The following is a 12,870-nucleotide window of genomic DNA, read 5'->3' on the forward strand; positions in this document are numbered from 1 at the left end:
GAGAATCAGTGACGGAAACAGTCGGCGGCGGGCCAACACCCTGACAGCTGTGCAGTGAAGGACAGTTCACCCTCTGCCTGTCTCCGTACAGAAAAAAAGGCTTTATGAAGAGAGCAGAGAAAGCAGATGTCTGAGGTTGAAATAGTTAGTAACCTACAAACCATATGTGAATGTGAACTGCATACAAAATCCACTGGCCGTCAGCAAAACATACATGTTGAAGATGTGAGAAAGCAACATGATGCTGCTGATTCACATTGTTAGAGATGTGTCTGCTGAGAATATTTTGACTGTGTTTGAAAAAGTCATGCAAGGGATGGGACTACTTTTTAGTCACTGAAGTGTCTGGGAAGGTCAATTATGTGTGCACCTTATATCATTCAAATATTTGAAGTCAACAACAATTTCATCCAGATTTGGATCATTCATTGTTATAATAATGTAATGTTTCACCTATGACACAAAACAGCCTTACTAATTCAAAAGACACCATATAAATTCTCAAAATATACAATTTATTTAAAATATGTTAATGCAACCATCAATATTTTCCAATAATTACAAAATCAGTAGTTTTTTTTTTCCTTAATAATCTTATCCTTGTAGACAACGAGGCTTGCAGTCATACACAAGCCCTGATACATAACATCAGAACACAGGTTACTTTGAACAGGTGACTGTCCCTTTCTGGCTAATATGAGTTCATCACTGCTGACCAGGTTGTGCCTCAGAATTAAATATGTGTGAAGTCCAATTCAGTTTCAATCTGAATTCAATAGTAGGTAGGGAGCAGAAAGAGAATTCGAATTCTTGTATTGATATGAATGAGCTGGAATGAATTAAGTGAAACTCAACTGGTCCAAAGCAAAATGATATCACTCCCTGAAAACTCAAAAAAAAAAAAAAAAAAAAAAAAAAAAAAAAGGAGGGGGGGACAATTTGTTTGACTGTGACTGAATTAAATTCCACTCCCTTAAATGTAGTTGGGAAAAAAAACACAAAAAAAACAGGCCAAACCCTTTCTTCCAATGGAAATACAACATTAAAATCATAATTTGCAAGAATTTATCATTCAGTTCGATCCCAACACTGGTCACTGCAACAACATGAGAAAACAATATGACGATGGCATCTGGATGTACTTTATTTTCCATACAGATTATAGACTTTTGGTCTAATAAGTAGGGACCCATAGAGACTCACAGTCCCCCTCCCCTGCCCCCCCTCCCAGCTGTAGGTGTACTAATACTGTTGACTGATGCAGCGATTTATATTTCATATTCCTATATGAGTGACCATAGCATAATGTCACAATATTAACAACACAGACATGTAAATGCAATTGATGGGAACAGATAAAGGGCTAATGATACAAACATATTTACAAACTGGTCTGTACAAATATTTGACACTGTACAACAGGGGCTGTGGTGAAAAGGTGGTAGCGGCATCATCACATGTTAGAAGGGAGCCACCACCCTGAACAAACAAATCTCTAAAAAGGATAAGAAAATCCTTCCCCCAAACATTTCAAATGTCCATACCTATTACTGCTATCATTATTATTATTTGACTTTTTTTTTTTAAATCATGGAAGACTCTTTGGCACTCATGTGGATATTAGAGGAGCTGTTAGAAGTTGAATTAAGCAAATTACTTTACTTTGTATATTTACTAGTATCTGGTTTCTAGGCTGGAGTGTTTGAGCGTTGTTTAGATTTCTAATGTCAGAGCAAAGTGGTATCAGAGAACACATGACATACATGGCATGGCGCGGGCTCACTACATAACAATCCATGTGTGGATTAATGACGTATTTGCTTGAGTTAGTATTCAAGCATACAGTCCATGTGTATCTTCAGAATATTACTCTACTTACAGTAATACATTTCACTATCTTCTTCATACAGAACATAACATTTACAAGTACAGTTAATGGGACAGGAACAGTGACTGGAAGAAGAGAAATCCACAAAAAAAGGCTACAAAAAAGAGAAAAAAAAACACTGTTGGGGTCACAATCAAATACACTCCATCCCAGCAGGATGGGATGTTGTTTGTGTGTGTTTTAATTATCTGCAGACAAATCAAGACAGTGACCTCATTTTTGTCAGCTCAACATTAGCATTTGAATTTCCATTTCAAAAGGTGCTTTGCTGGAAGATTCACCAGTTCATCCTATATTGCATTCACTCTCCACAGATCATCCAAATAATAAATACACTCAACAAATCAGAACATTTCTATACAGTACATAACATTATTGTCATAAATAAAGAACAAAAAAGTACAGTATTTTTCAACAATGTCGGTTTAAATTATCTATACTGTTAAGCACAAAGTGGAATATGTATGTCAGTTTGGGTGTGTGATATGGAAGGACGGCAAAGTGAGGAGTAAAGTTACAGTTTTCAAACACTAGTGCAGTACTGTATTCCTTCCTATCATCCTACACTGCAAAGTACACTTCCTGAATAGTTTAACACTGTTCTATGGCGTTCCTTCCCTTTACCCACGCAGGTAGCATTCCAACACGGAGGATACTTCACAAGAGACTTCACACATCTCTTTGTTTTGCTACGTTTTGCTATGGTTCTGATATGACGCCTTACAACATGAACACATCGCAGCACAGCCTGACCTCTCTACGACGGCCTCGCTGCACATTTGCAAACAAGAAGAATGCGGTGTAAAAGCAGAACAATGTGGTTTGACAACAATGTGACTGTCCTCAAAGAAAAGTTGTGTAATACAGGACATAACACATCAACCACGTTCAGGGTATGATCTACTTTTTTTCCTCATGCCAAAAATCTGCACTCTTCCCAGGAGCAAGGCTCGTAAACTGTCCTCATTTAGATGTGTGAAGGGACAGCAGGGCCAGAAACAAGACTCCTGGTTTTCTCCTTCTTATTCTAGCCGCTCTGCCTGCCTCGTGGAGACACTGGTGTGATCTTTTCCCTTCTCTCCTTAGCACTGGCCTGGATTTGGAGGACGAGTCTCCGGTTTTAACAGGAGTTAGATGGCAGGGAGGAACAAGAGCTACAAGGTTGAGCTGCTACACTTTCTACTCCCTTCCGCTCCAACAAGACCACAGGATCCGTGACGTGCTAAAGACAGGAAACCTGCTCCATGAGGGCCTTTTTTCTTTTGCCAAACAATTGCCACAGGGCTGTGGGACATGTTCCAAGGAGTTGGGGGGAGAGCTCAGGTGAACGCACTGGGCACAGGAACAAGCTTTCTTCAGATCAGCTTCCATCCACCTCTAAAGCATTCTGGGACATCGCTCCCTCTCTCCCTCTTTCCCTCTGTCCCTCCTAAAGTACCTTTCCTTGCTTCCCTCCTCTCTGCGCAATCACTTCTTGCTCCACAAACAGTCGTGTGACTGCAGCGCTACGACACACAGCAGCAGGTCCGCGTCTTCGGCTGCTCCTCCTCCACCGGCTGCTTCAGTTTGAGGAGGGGCGGGTCGCCGCTGGCTGGTGTGTAGTAAACTGCACTGCCGTTGGAGGAGACCAGCGGCATGCGGGGGTCCTCTGGGCTGGTTTTGGCATCAGTGAAGGAGTCTGTGGATCCGTTACCTAGGTGACCATTGAACAAGGGGTGGCTCAGCAGCTTGGCAGCGGCCCTCTGTTTCTTTAGCTCCGACAACGTCTGAGCACGCTCCCTGGGCCAGGCTTCCTCGCCGGTGGGCTGAGTGGTGATGACCAAGCCCTTATCGGAGGAGGGAGTGTTGCCATTGGAGGGCGGCTGCGGAGGCGTGGACGTTGTTGTGGAAATGAGGCCATTCTGTTTGCTGCTGCCATCTTTGAGGATGGTGGGTAGCTTGGGCTTGTCTGGCTCTGCTACAGCTACTACTGGTTTGACCTGCTGGAGAACATCAGTAAAGATTAGTTTAATCTGCTTATAAGGCTTCATTTGCACACAATACTTTGAAGATTTCAGTCCTATAATGGGTAGATCAAAAGTACGATGTCAAAGGGGATTTCCACCCTTGGATACTCCTACACTGTTTGGGAAACTGGGGCAAACAGACAGAAATTAATTATCACAAAAGTAAATCACAACAAAACTCCTGAAATGCACTCATGGACTTTCAAAAGACCCCAGACAATGTGTTACAGTCAACACAAAGATGGAAAGATCCATAATGATATAGCAACAGTGGCTGCATGCCAATAGAAAGAGAGCGAGTATTTTCAGTCAACAAAGAGTCATACTCCTCATGTTCTGGACGATTAAGACTACTGTTGGTAGAGAAACTGGTATCTCTGTGATGAATTTGAATAATCAAACAGGGAGGTCTGTTTGATTATTCAAAGTTGGTGCAAAACGGCAGCTATAAAAAGAAGGCTTTATTGTTTGACTGTGTGGCACTGAAACCAAAACCTGAGGTTTACTTTCAGGTGGTTTAGATCACTGAACATTTTCAGTTGTCAAACTTAATTATAGCTGCACTGGAAATATCTTGGTGTAAGATCACGATTGGCCACATATTTGCATAAATATGAGATGACATGACGAAACAAAGTGTTATATTTTTCAGGGTAGACTTATTCTTTGACAGGCACATTAAATTCTGTGAGTCACACACAAAAAAACACTTGGTTGTATGAATAAAACATTGAAATTAGGAGACTCACATTAACCACCTGGTTATTCTCCTGATCAGATTCCTTCTCTCTCTCCTCCTCTTCCTCCCTCCCTCCCCTCCACACGATGGCCTCGGTCTCATACTCTTTACGACAAAGGTTGTGTCTGTCTGACAGGCTGGCTCGTCGCACCACTTTCCTGGGGACACAAGTTGGCAGGTATGGCTCTCAACTAATGTAAAGCAACTCAAAGTAAAAACATGCTCACTTACAGGTACCCAACACTGAAGATATATTTTCAATGCTAAATGATTTTCAAACCCTAATTTCTGCATTATATTTAATTTTTTAGGTTGCTATTAGTCATTTACATCCCATCTCAGAACAACAGAGGAAAGGGTAAAAGTGAGATTTGCAGAAGAGTAAATACTTCTATCTGAGATTAGCGTTGGGGATGAGGCAGCTTATCCTACAATAAAAGTCAAGAGATGTGGATTTCCTAAATTCCCAAGAGCAAAACAGTATCAGTTGTTGGTATCCTACTTTATCTAAAACACATTATTATCAGAGGCTGAACTACTCATCCTTCCCCATCCCCTGAAACAAAATAAAGAAATAGAGTTGCAGTAGCAGGGGCACCTCCACCAGATGGCAGCACCTACCCGCGACTGCCTGCACTGGACGTTCTCCTGCACAGCGAGGTCTTGTGTTTGAGCTGTGATTTCATGATAATGTCGTGTTTGTGTTTCAGGTCCAACAGGATGGCTCTGAACTCCTCGTCCTCACACAGATCTGAAAGAGATGGAGTGTGTTAGCTCCTTTCAGATGAAAATGTGTTTACTGTGCTCTTTTTTGTATATTGTCCATGTGTCTGTCTTGCTGATTCAGTAGATATGTTGGATTCAAAAGCATGGGATGAAAGAGGAATTTGGAGACCAATAAATCGTATTCTTAGACATCAAATAGAGACATGTACATAAAGCTGAGTCATTCATATGCTTCTACATTGTGGTTTATCATGGTCAATTCTGTGGCCATCAGAACATACACACAAAAGCCTTGCTAAGACCTGCAGGTAAATAGACTGCATTTCTATAGCGCTTTACAATGCTCAGGTATCACTGACCCATTCATACACACATTCACACACTGATGTTGCCATGCAAGGTGCCGAGCTGCCAGACAGAAGCTCAAAGACACTTCGATCCCTGGATGGAGGAGCTAGGGGTCGAACTAAGAATCCTTCAATTACCAGACGACCGCTCTTCCTCCTGAGTCACGCTGCCCCACAGAATAAATCTAACTCTTAATAATGATGCATGTTTCTCTAATGCCTCTTAGCACTGCAATAAAGTCATTAATTAATACCATTTTACAATCTGTTGACCACAGACACAGCCAAAAATGCTGACAGAGCTAGCATCATGACAGGGTGTTAAAAGAAGTCTGTAAATGTTTAAGCTTTGGTTTCAAGAAGACCTAAAAATAACACTGGAGGTTAATGAACTGAATGGAGAAGAATGTGTGCCCTGCGGCAATATTTATTTCCCCCTGCATTTAGCCTCCTCAAGGTGCATCAATACCATTAAAGTGTAAACATACCGATGGGTGTCTCCTCCAGGAAGGTCTTGGCATTGAGACTAGCGCCGTGCGAAACCAACAGCTCTGCTACATGCATCTGCAACAAAACAGTGGCTCATTGTTTACTTGGCTTAAGATTCATGCTGCTGTGTTCATGTGTGTCCATGTTTTTGTGCATTTCCCAGCATCTGCGTGCTTATGTGTATTTGCATATCTACCTGAGTAAACGGGTGCATTCCGTTATGTGTGCACGCACATCTATTTCCTGTTTGTGTGTTTACCTTACCTGACCCCAGCAGGCTGCAGCGTGCAGAGGCTGCCATCCATCTGAATCCCTCAGGTCCATGAGAGCTCCTCCCTCCAGCAGAAGCTCGGCCGCCTGCACGTAGCCGTTCGCCGCAGCGATGTGGAGCTACAAGGACAGAGCCAGAGCAATGACTTGAGCTTTTACCAATACACTGGAACTGATGCTGCAGTCCTTTGTGCCTCAATCCAGGCTGAGAATTCATACAGAAGATCAGATGTCAAGATGATACAGCCCACTGAGCCACAACTGCTGTCCACAGGGGACGTCAGGCTGTGTCTGACCATCAGACCAGCAGCACCATTCACCAAGCCTCACTAAATGTTAAATATTATGTCACAGGGATTGTTAAATTGTCACTTTCCAGTACTGATTATTCAGTGAATTAATCCTCTGACACACCCAGGACACTCAACAGTGATTTTTAGCCTAAAGGGTTGGCTTAAAAAATATCTTACCTGTGTCCACCCACTTGAATGATTTATTTCTGCATCTATCCACCAAAGACAATTTTTTTTTGTAATATATAGTTTTTAAATCCACAAACAGAGTTTAATGGGGGTTATGTTAATGCCTCATTCCATCTGTTTGTTAGTCTGATTTTTGGTGTGTTTATTAGCAAGATATTTCATAAAGTTATCGGTGGATTTGAACAAAACTTTGAGGAAAGGTTGGGCCAAGAGAGAGCTGATTAACCTTTCATGCTGATTGGTCAAAAGGTGGCATGACAGTGGGTATCACTGATCACAAAAATGCATAGGACTTCTGAACAGATTCATGTAACACAGTAAAATTTTGGGTAAGCTTAGTCATAGGGCAGGAAAGACCTGATTAACTTTTCATGACAGTTAGCCAAGATAGGGCGTGGCAGTGGGCGTGGTCTGTCACAATACGGCACATAATTTCCAAACAGAGTCATATATTATGGTAAAACTTTGTGAAAAGCTTGGTGATAGGACAAGAGGGAGTGTGGTAGTGGGTGTGTCCTGTCACAAAAAGGTGCATGACCCCAGCAACAGAAATACTCTCTAAATCAACCACAAATCTGGTTAATGTTTGAATATATTAAAAAAGAGCATTACCTTCAATTAAAAGCATGAAAAGTAAGAACTGACAAAAGTTTAATGTGTTCTACTATGTAAAAACCTGTTTAAAACCAGGAAAAGACAACAGTTATACCATGCCAATATAATATACAATATCAATAAAATATCAGCAGATTGGAGAGAACTGTTCAGCAGCTCAGTTACAGTTATAATAAGAGACAAGAACACTATCACTCTGACAACCATACCTATACTATCATGATGTAAAGCTGCTCTCTTAATCATAAGAGACAGATATTCATATTTCATATGTCTAAAAGTAGATTTTGCACACCAGCTGATGTGCTTTCCAGAACTGGACTACTAGCAAACAATGGATCGGCCAGCAAGCTGCAAACAACCAAAAGCTAACAGAAGCCAAACTGGTATAGGACATCCTTTGCCATCTATTGTTGACCTGCTTTGCTTATTTTTCCCCTTGGCTGCAAATCAAGGTAAACCTGCACAAACAGGCGTTCACTATGAAGGCAGCGGCAGAGGAAGAAGTTGCAGGAATCGAAGTTGAAGCTTTTTCTGACGCTGGCCAGGCGGGGTTAATTTGGGTGCTATGTCGGTGCCATTTCCATTAGACCCTATTCAAATTCTGGCCAGTGAGGACAAATTTATCTTGGCCTGAAAATAACTGGCCTGACATTATAGCCGCAAAATCACTCACTGGAGGGAAATATGCTTGAGTAATTTGTAAGGTCAATCTCTGCATATATGAAGATGACAAGTTCTATTTTAGTTACGGGTGATGGCAGAGGGAAATGCATGCTGACTTCAAATGAGATCAAACATTACTGATCTCTGTGGGGAATCAGGTTGCAGGAAACTGTAAAATCATATCCATTGTGCACCATTGAGGAGTACAGACACATGTGCACTTGAAACACTGTGTGCATGTTCATTCTGGCCCATAGTTTATTGCTTGCTTCTTATATAGAGTATCATTTTGTAACCAATCACTGAAATAAATAAACTGCTTACTACAGCAGCAGACGTGCACAAGCCCAGTGGGGGTGGAAACGTCAACCAAAAACAAATGATCAGGAAAAAAGCAATTCTCTACTAGTGACAGGTAAAAGGTAATTATAAACAGACACAACCTGTATCCTGTATACAAACATGCTGTATCTGTCTGCTAGGAAGCAGGGAGGAAAGCACACCGCCATAAATAAAAGAAGAAGAAAAAAATACATCACTGCAGACCTCTTAAAGCAACGCTGACAAAACTGCTTTTGTTGTCGAGCTTACAATGTTTACAACCCACACCAAATGTATCTGCAGCATAACATCCAGGTATTTGCAAAGCAGAGCGGAAAGCTTTGAAGTGAGGCTTCATGGCCTTCAGTAGTTTCCATGGCTCCCTGCTCTTTGAGTGTCAGATGTTTAAGTCAATGTTTATCTGAGGTGCTAGAACCGGATTTTTGAAAAGTGTGAGGAACATTAGGATTGATCAATTCTGGAGGGCTGCTGGCTGGGCCTGCTTTTGCCTCAGGTCCGCTGAAGATGTGTGAGGCAAACCGCTACCAGGCTGCCTCTGCGTGACGATGGGATTCTGCGGTAACAAGAAGATTTTTTTTTCCTGCCAAAGGAACAGCTACTTCAATTTATTCAAAAGGTTTGCTGTTTTTGCTGCATCTTTGCAATAGGAAGCTCTCCTCATCCTGCATTTTTTAACAAATCATCATAATTTTAACACAAACACTTAAATAAAAGAACTTGTTAACAAGGAGATCAGCATTTTCCTTTTCATTTTTCATAAATCATTCCATCTTTTTCTACAACCACAGAAACCACTGTGAATTCCTCAGCAACTGAAATGTGCGTCATAAAATCTGTGTTTGTCATACAGTGGTAATCACAGATCATCCTGTTACCAGTCCAGACTTCTGGCTGGAATTCTCCAGCGTCATGGGATCTAACCAAGAACTGCAATGACAGTCTTATGCTATACTTTCCCTCTTACTTAGATATTTTGTCACTTGACTGTACTACTCTGATGAGTTGCTGATGTCATTTGGCCTCTGGTGTGTGAAGAACAAACCCCTTAGTACCAGTGGAGCTTTGTTTGAATGCCATTTCCACTTCCAGCAGGATAAATGTTTTATGTAATAAAAAATACATAGTCTCAAGATGGCTTAAGGATCCTAACACTGATTTTTGTTTACCCTGAAAGCCTCTGCAGTCCCCAGATCTCAGCCGTTTAGGACATTTTGGGAACGAGGATAGAAAGGATGAAGGATGATTCAACACACACACTGACATCCCAGTGTCTTACCAGTGTGGCTCCCTGGGAGTCCTGCTGGTTGACCTCCTCTCCCTGTCTGAGCAGCTCCTGGATGTCTCCCAGCATCTTCCTCTCTGTCGACGCCCGGGTCTCATTGATCATCTCCTGGGTGATGCCTGCCAATCAAAAACGCAGGCAGATCACCGCAGATGTCGATCACAGCGGCTGTGACTGTCTTCCCTGACATCCCTCATGCAATGGCAGCATGCTGACAGAGGCAGTCTACACCCTGATCTGAGGCACCGAGTGACAGAGCAGGAATGCAGATATGACAGAGGGACAACAATGCTGGCACACAGAAGCCCTTTACCCTCTTTATCTCAAAGCAACTAAGTAAATCTAGTTTTCCTGCCTGACAGCTGCACATTTTTTGAGATGACACTCAGGGTTTTGAATAAAACATTTAAGCATATTCAGCAGACAGAGGACAATTTAAGCTTGGAACTGAAAAACTATTAGCAAGTTGCAGGATGCAATGTTTTCACAACAGCAGCAGTAGCCTGATTGTGCTCACAGCGATCAATTATGGGACACAAGAGGGACAAACCCCCAGGAAAAGAGCAGCTAAATTCATTAAAAAAAAAAAAAAAAAAAATTAAAACAAACTATATGCAGTGTATAGCTTTTCCTTCATCTGCTGTAGCAATCTTCTACGTTCCCAGCTACCAGTGAAGCTCTCTAATTTTTATAGTCGCTGGTTTGTTGATTTGAATTCTTCTTTTTTTTAACCTCTTTTAATGTGCTTTTGCATGTAATTTATTGTATGTAATGCTCTGTCTTTTATTTGGACCCTGAGACTGAAATTAAGTTTGAATGGAGTTAAATTGATGGCTTTGTATAATGGTGGTGACCCAACTATATAGCTGTGACCTGGGAAAAAATATACGACATCCATTTTCAAATAACGACTTTAACAAGTAATAAACTTTTCGTGGCAGTTACAATTGCAAAACGGCCCCATTATGAGATAAACTACTCCCTTTTCATATTTGTCCTGCCAGGCTGGGCTGGATACTGCGACCGCTACGCTTCAGTGAAGACTTTATCCTCCTATAGCTTGACTATAATGTATTCAAGCTGACTTAGAGAAAAGGGAGATTAAAATGAATGAAAACAGCGTCTTAGCCGATACTGTTACTCTTTCATTCTTGTAGTATTGCCGGTAACAATTCTCATGTCTCAGGTGAATGCTTATGTCTGATAAATATTAATGTGGATGTGTTACACATTAATTAAGAGGTAAAATTAATTTGACTGTGTAATGAAATACACAGATTTTTGAAGTGGTTCCACGATTAAAAACTAAATCATAGTTCCACATTGATGGGTTTGTCACAAAGAGAAGTTTGATCATTTGAATTCAACACGATGCACCAACTTTGGAAAAACAGATTAGGCAAAGATGCTATACATACAAAAAATGTTAAGGATACATTACTCCATGACAAAAGGATGATGTGATCGCAGCAGGAATTGCACATTTTCATAACTTTAACCCTAACCTCTACGTTTCACCACGCTTGCTGCCTGTTTCTAATTGTCTCCTGCATGTAGTCCTTTTGCTGTGGCAAAATCTATTTCTCTTACTATTCAAGCACACATAGCACTTCATTTGTTTTTTTTTTTGTTTTTTTAAATATTATGCTCATTTGACACAACTTCACAAAACCATGGTGTCTCAGCCCACGCTGCCATGTGATGCTGGGAATGGTGAAGGAGGGGGTGAAGGATGTTGAGGAGATAAATTGGTTTTTCTTCCTCACTTTTTCCTAAAGATCACAATCACAGCCAGAGGGTGCTTACAGGCAGAGGGATTGGGAACGTGACAATCCCCTTTCTCAATTCATTACATGGAATGCATCCCTCCAGCTACCGCTTTCTTAAGTGTTTTTCTGTCATTTAAGTCTGCCTCCAAAGAAATGCTTTTTTTTCTGCTTTCAGTGCCACAGATTAGCTTGATTCTTTCATATTCATTTAGCTGTGACGCCGCCTCCAGCTTGAACGCTGCCTCCTCAGGCAGGAAAATGTAAGTGCAATGAGTAATGAAATTCAATTACTGTAACTGCAATCACAACAGAATTGTCCACATACAGTTAGGTCCATAAGTATCTGGACAATGACACAATATTTATAATTGTGCCCTTGTGCACCACCACAGTAGATTTGAAATGGAGTCATCAAGAATTAGAGCCAGTTTTATACATTGTCATTGGAGAAACTATACATAACATACATAACTATAATATAAGGATTATATTCAATATTTTGAGATAAATCCTTTGCAGTCTATGACTGTCTGAAGTCTGGAGCCCATGGACAACATCACCAAATTCTTCCTTGAGATGATCTGCCAAGCCTTTACTGCAGCTGCCTTCAGCTGCGGCTTGTTTGTGGGTCTTTCTGCCTTCAGTTTGGTCTTCAGCAGGTGAAAAGCCGCTCAACTGGGTTGAGGTCTGCGGTCTGACTTGACCACTGCAGAATATTCCACTTCTTTGCTTTCAGTAAGTCTTGGGTTGCTTTCCCAGTTTTGGGTCATTGTCCATCTGCAATGTAAAGCGCTGTCCTAACAGTTTTGTGGCATTTGGCTGAATCTGAGCAGATATCATAGCCTTATAAACATCAGAATGCATCCTGATACTTCCATAAGCAGTCACATCATCAATAAACACCAGTGGCCCAGCTCCATTGGCAGTCATACATGCTCATGCCATAACACTGCCTCCACCATGCTGGACAGATGATGTGCTCTGCTTTGGCTCCTGAGCTGCTCCTTGCATTCTCCACACTTTTCTCTTCCCATCATCCTGGTACAAGTTAATCTTTGTTTTATCTGTCCAAAGAACCTTTTCCAGAATCCGTCAGGCTTTTTTAGATGTTTTTTTGCAAAGTCTAATCTGGCTTCCTGTTCTTGAGTGAAACCAGTGGTTTGCACCTTGCTGTACACCCTCTGTATTTATTTCCTCACAAACGTCTCTTGACTGTAGATTTGCACAACGATATGCCTACCTCCTCCAG

At 41.4% G+C, this 12,870-nt stretch overlaps 1 protein-coding gene across 3 annotated transcripts in view; it reads right to left on the bottom strand.

The window, feature by feature from the left end:
- Nucleotides 1-494: 494 nt before the first annotated feature.
- Nucleotides 495-12,870, bottom strand: part of ppp1r16b (protein phosphatase 1, regulatory subunit 16B) — a 79,799-nt gene continuing 67,423 nt past the window's right edge. For 2 of the 3 annotated variants that reach the window (XM_030051176.1, XM_030051177.1), the window contains exons 6-11: nt 9,847-9,971; nt 6,460-6,585; nt 6,195-6,270; nt 5,255-5,384; nt 4,644-4,791; nt 495-3,870 (exon numbers count right to left, since the gene is read on the bottom strand). In XM_030051176.1, coding sequence (XP_029907036.1) covers nt 3,394-3,870; nt 4,644-4,791; nt 5,255-5,384; nt 6,195-6,270; nt 6,460-6,585; nt 9,847-9,971 — 1,082 coding nt within the window. In that variant the 3' untranslated portion in view covers nt 495-3,393. The remainder of the gene's footprint in view (nt 3,871-4,643; nt 4,792-5,254; nt 5,385-6,194; nt 6,271-6,459; nt 6,586-9,846; nt 9,972-12,870) is intronic. The other variant, XM_030051178.1, reaches the window with a different exon arrangement.

This window comes from Myripristis murdjan, chromosome 5, assembly GCF_902150065.1.
Source record: "Myripristis murdjan chromosome 5, fMyrMur1.1, whole genome shotgun sequence".
Taxonomy (NCBI): Eukaryota; Metazoa; Chordata; class Actinopteri; order Holocentriformes; family Holocentridae; genus Myripristis; species Myripristis murdjan.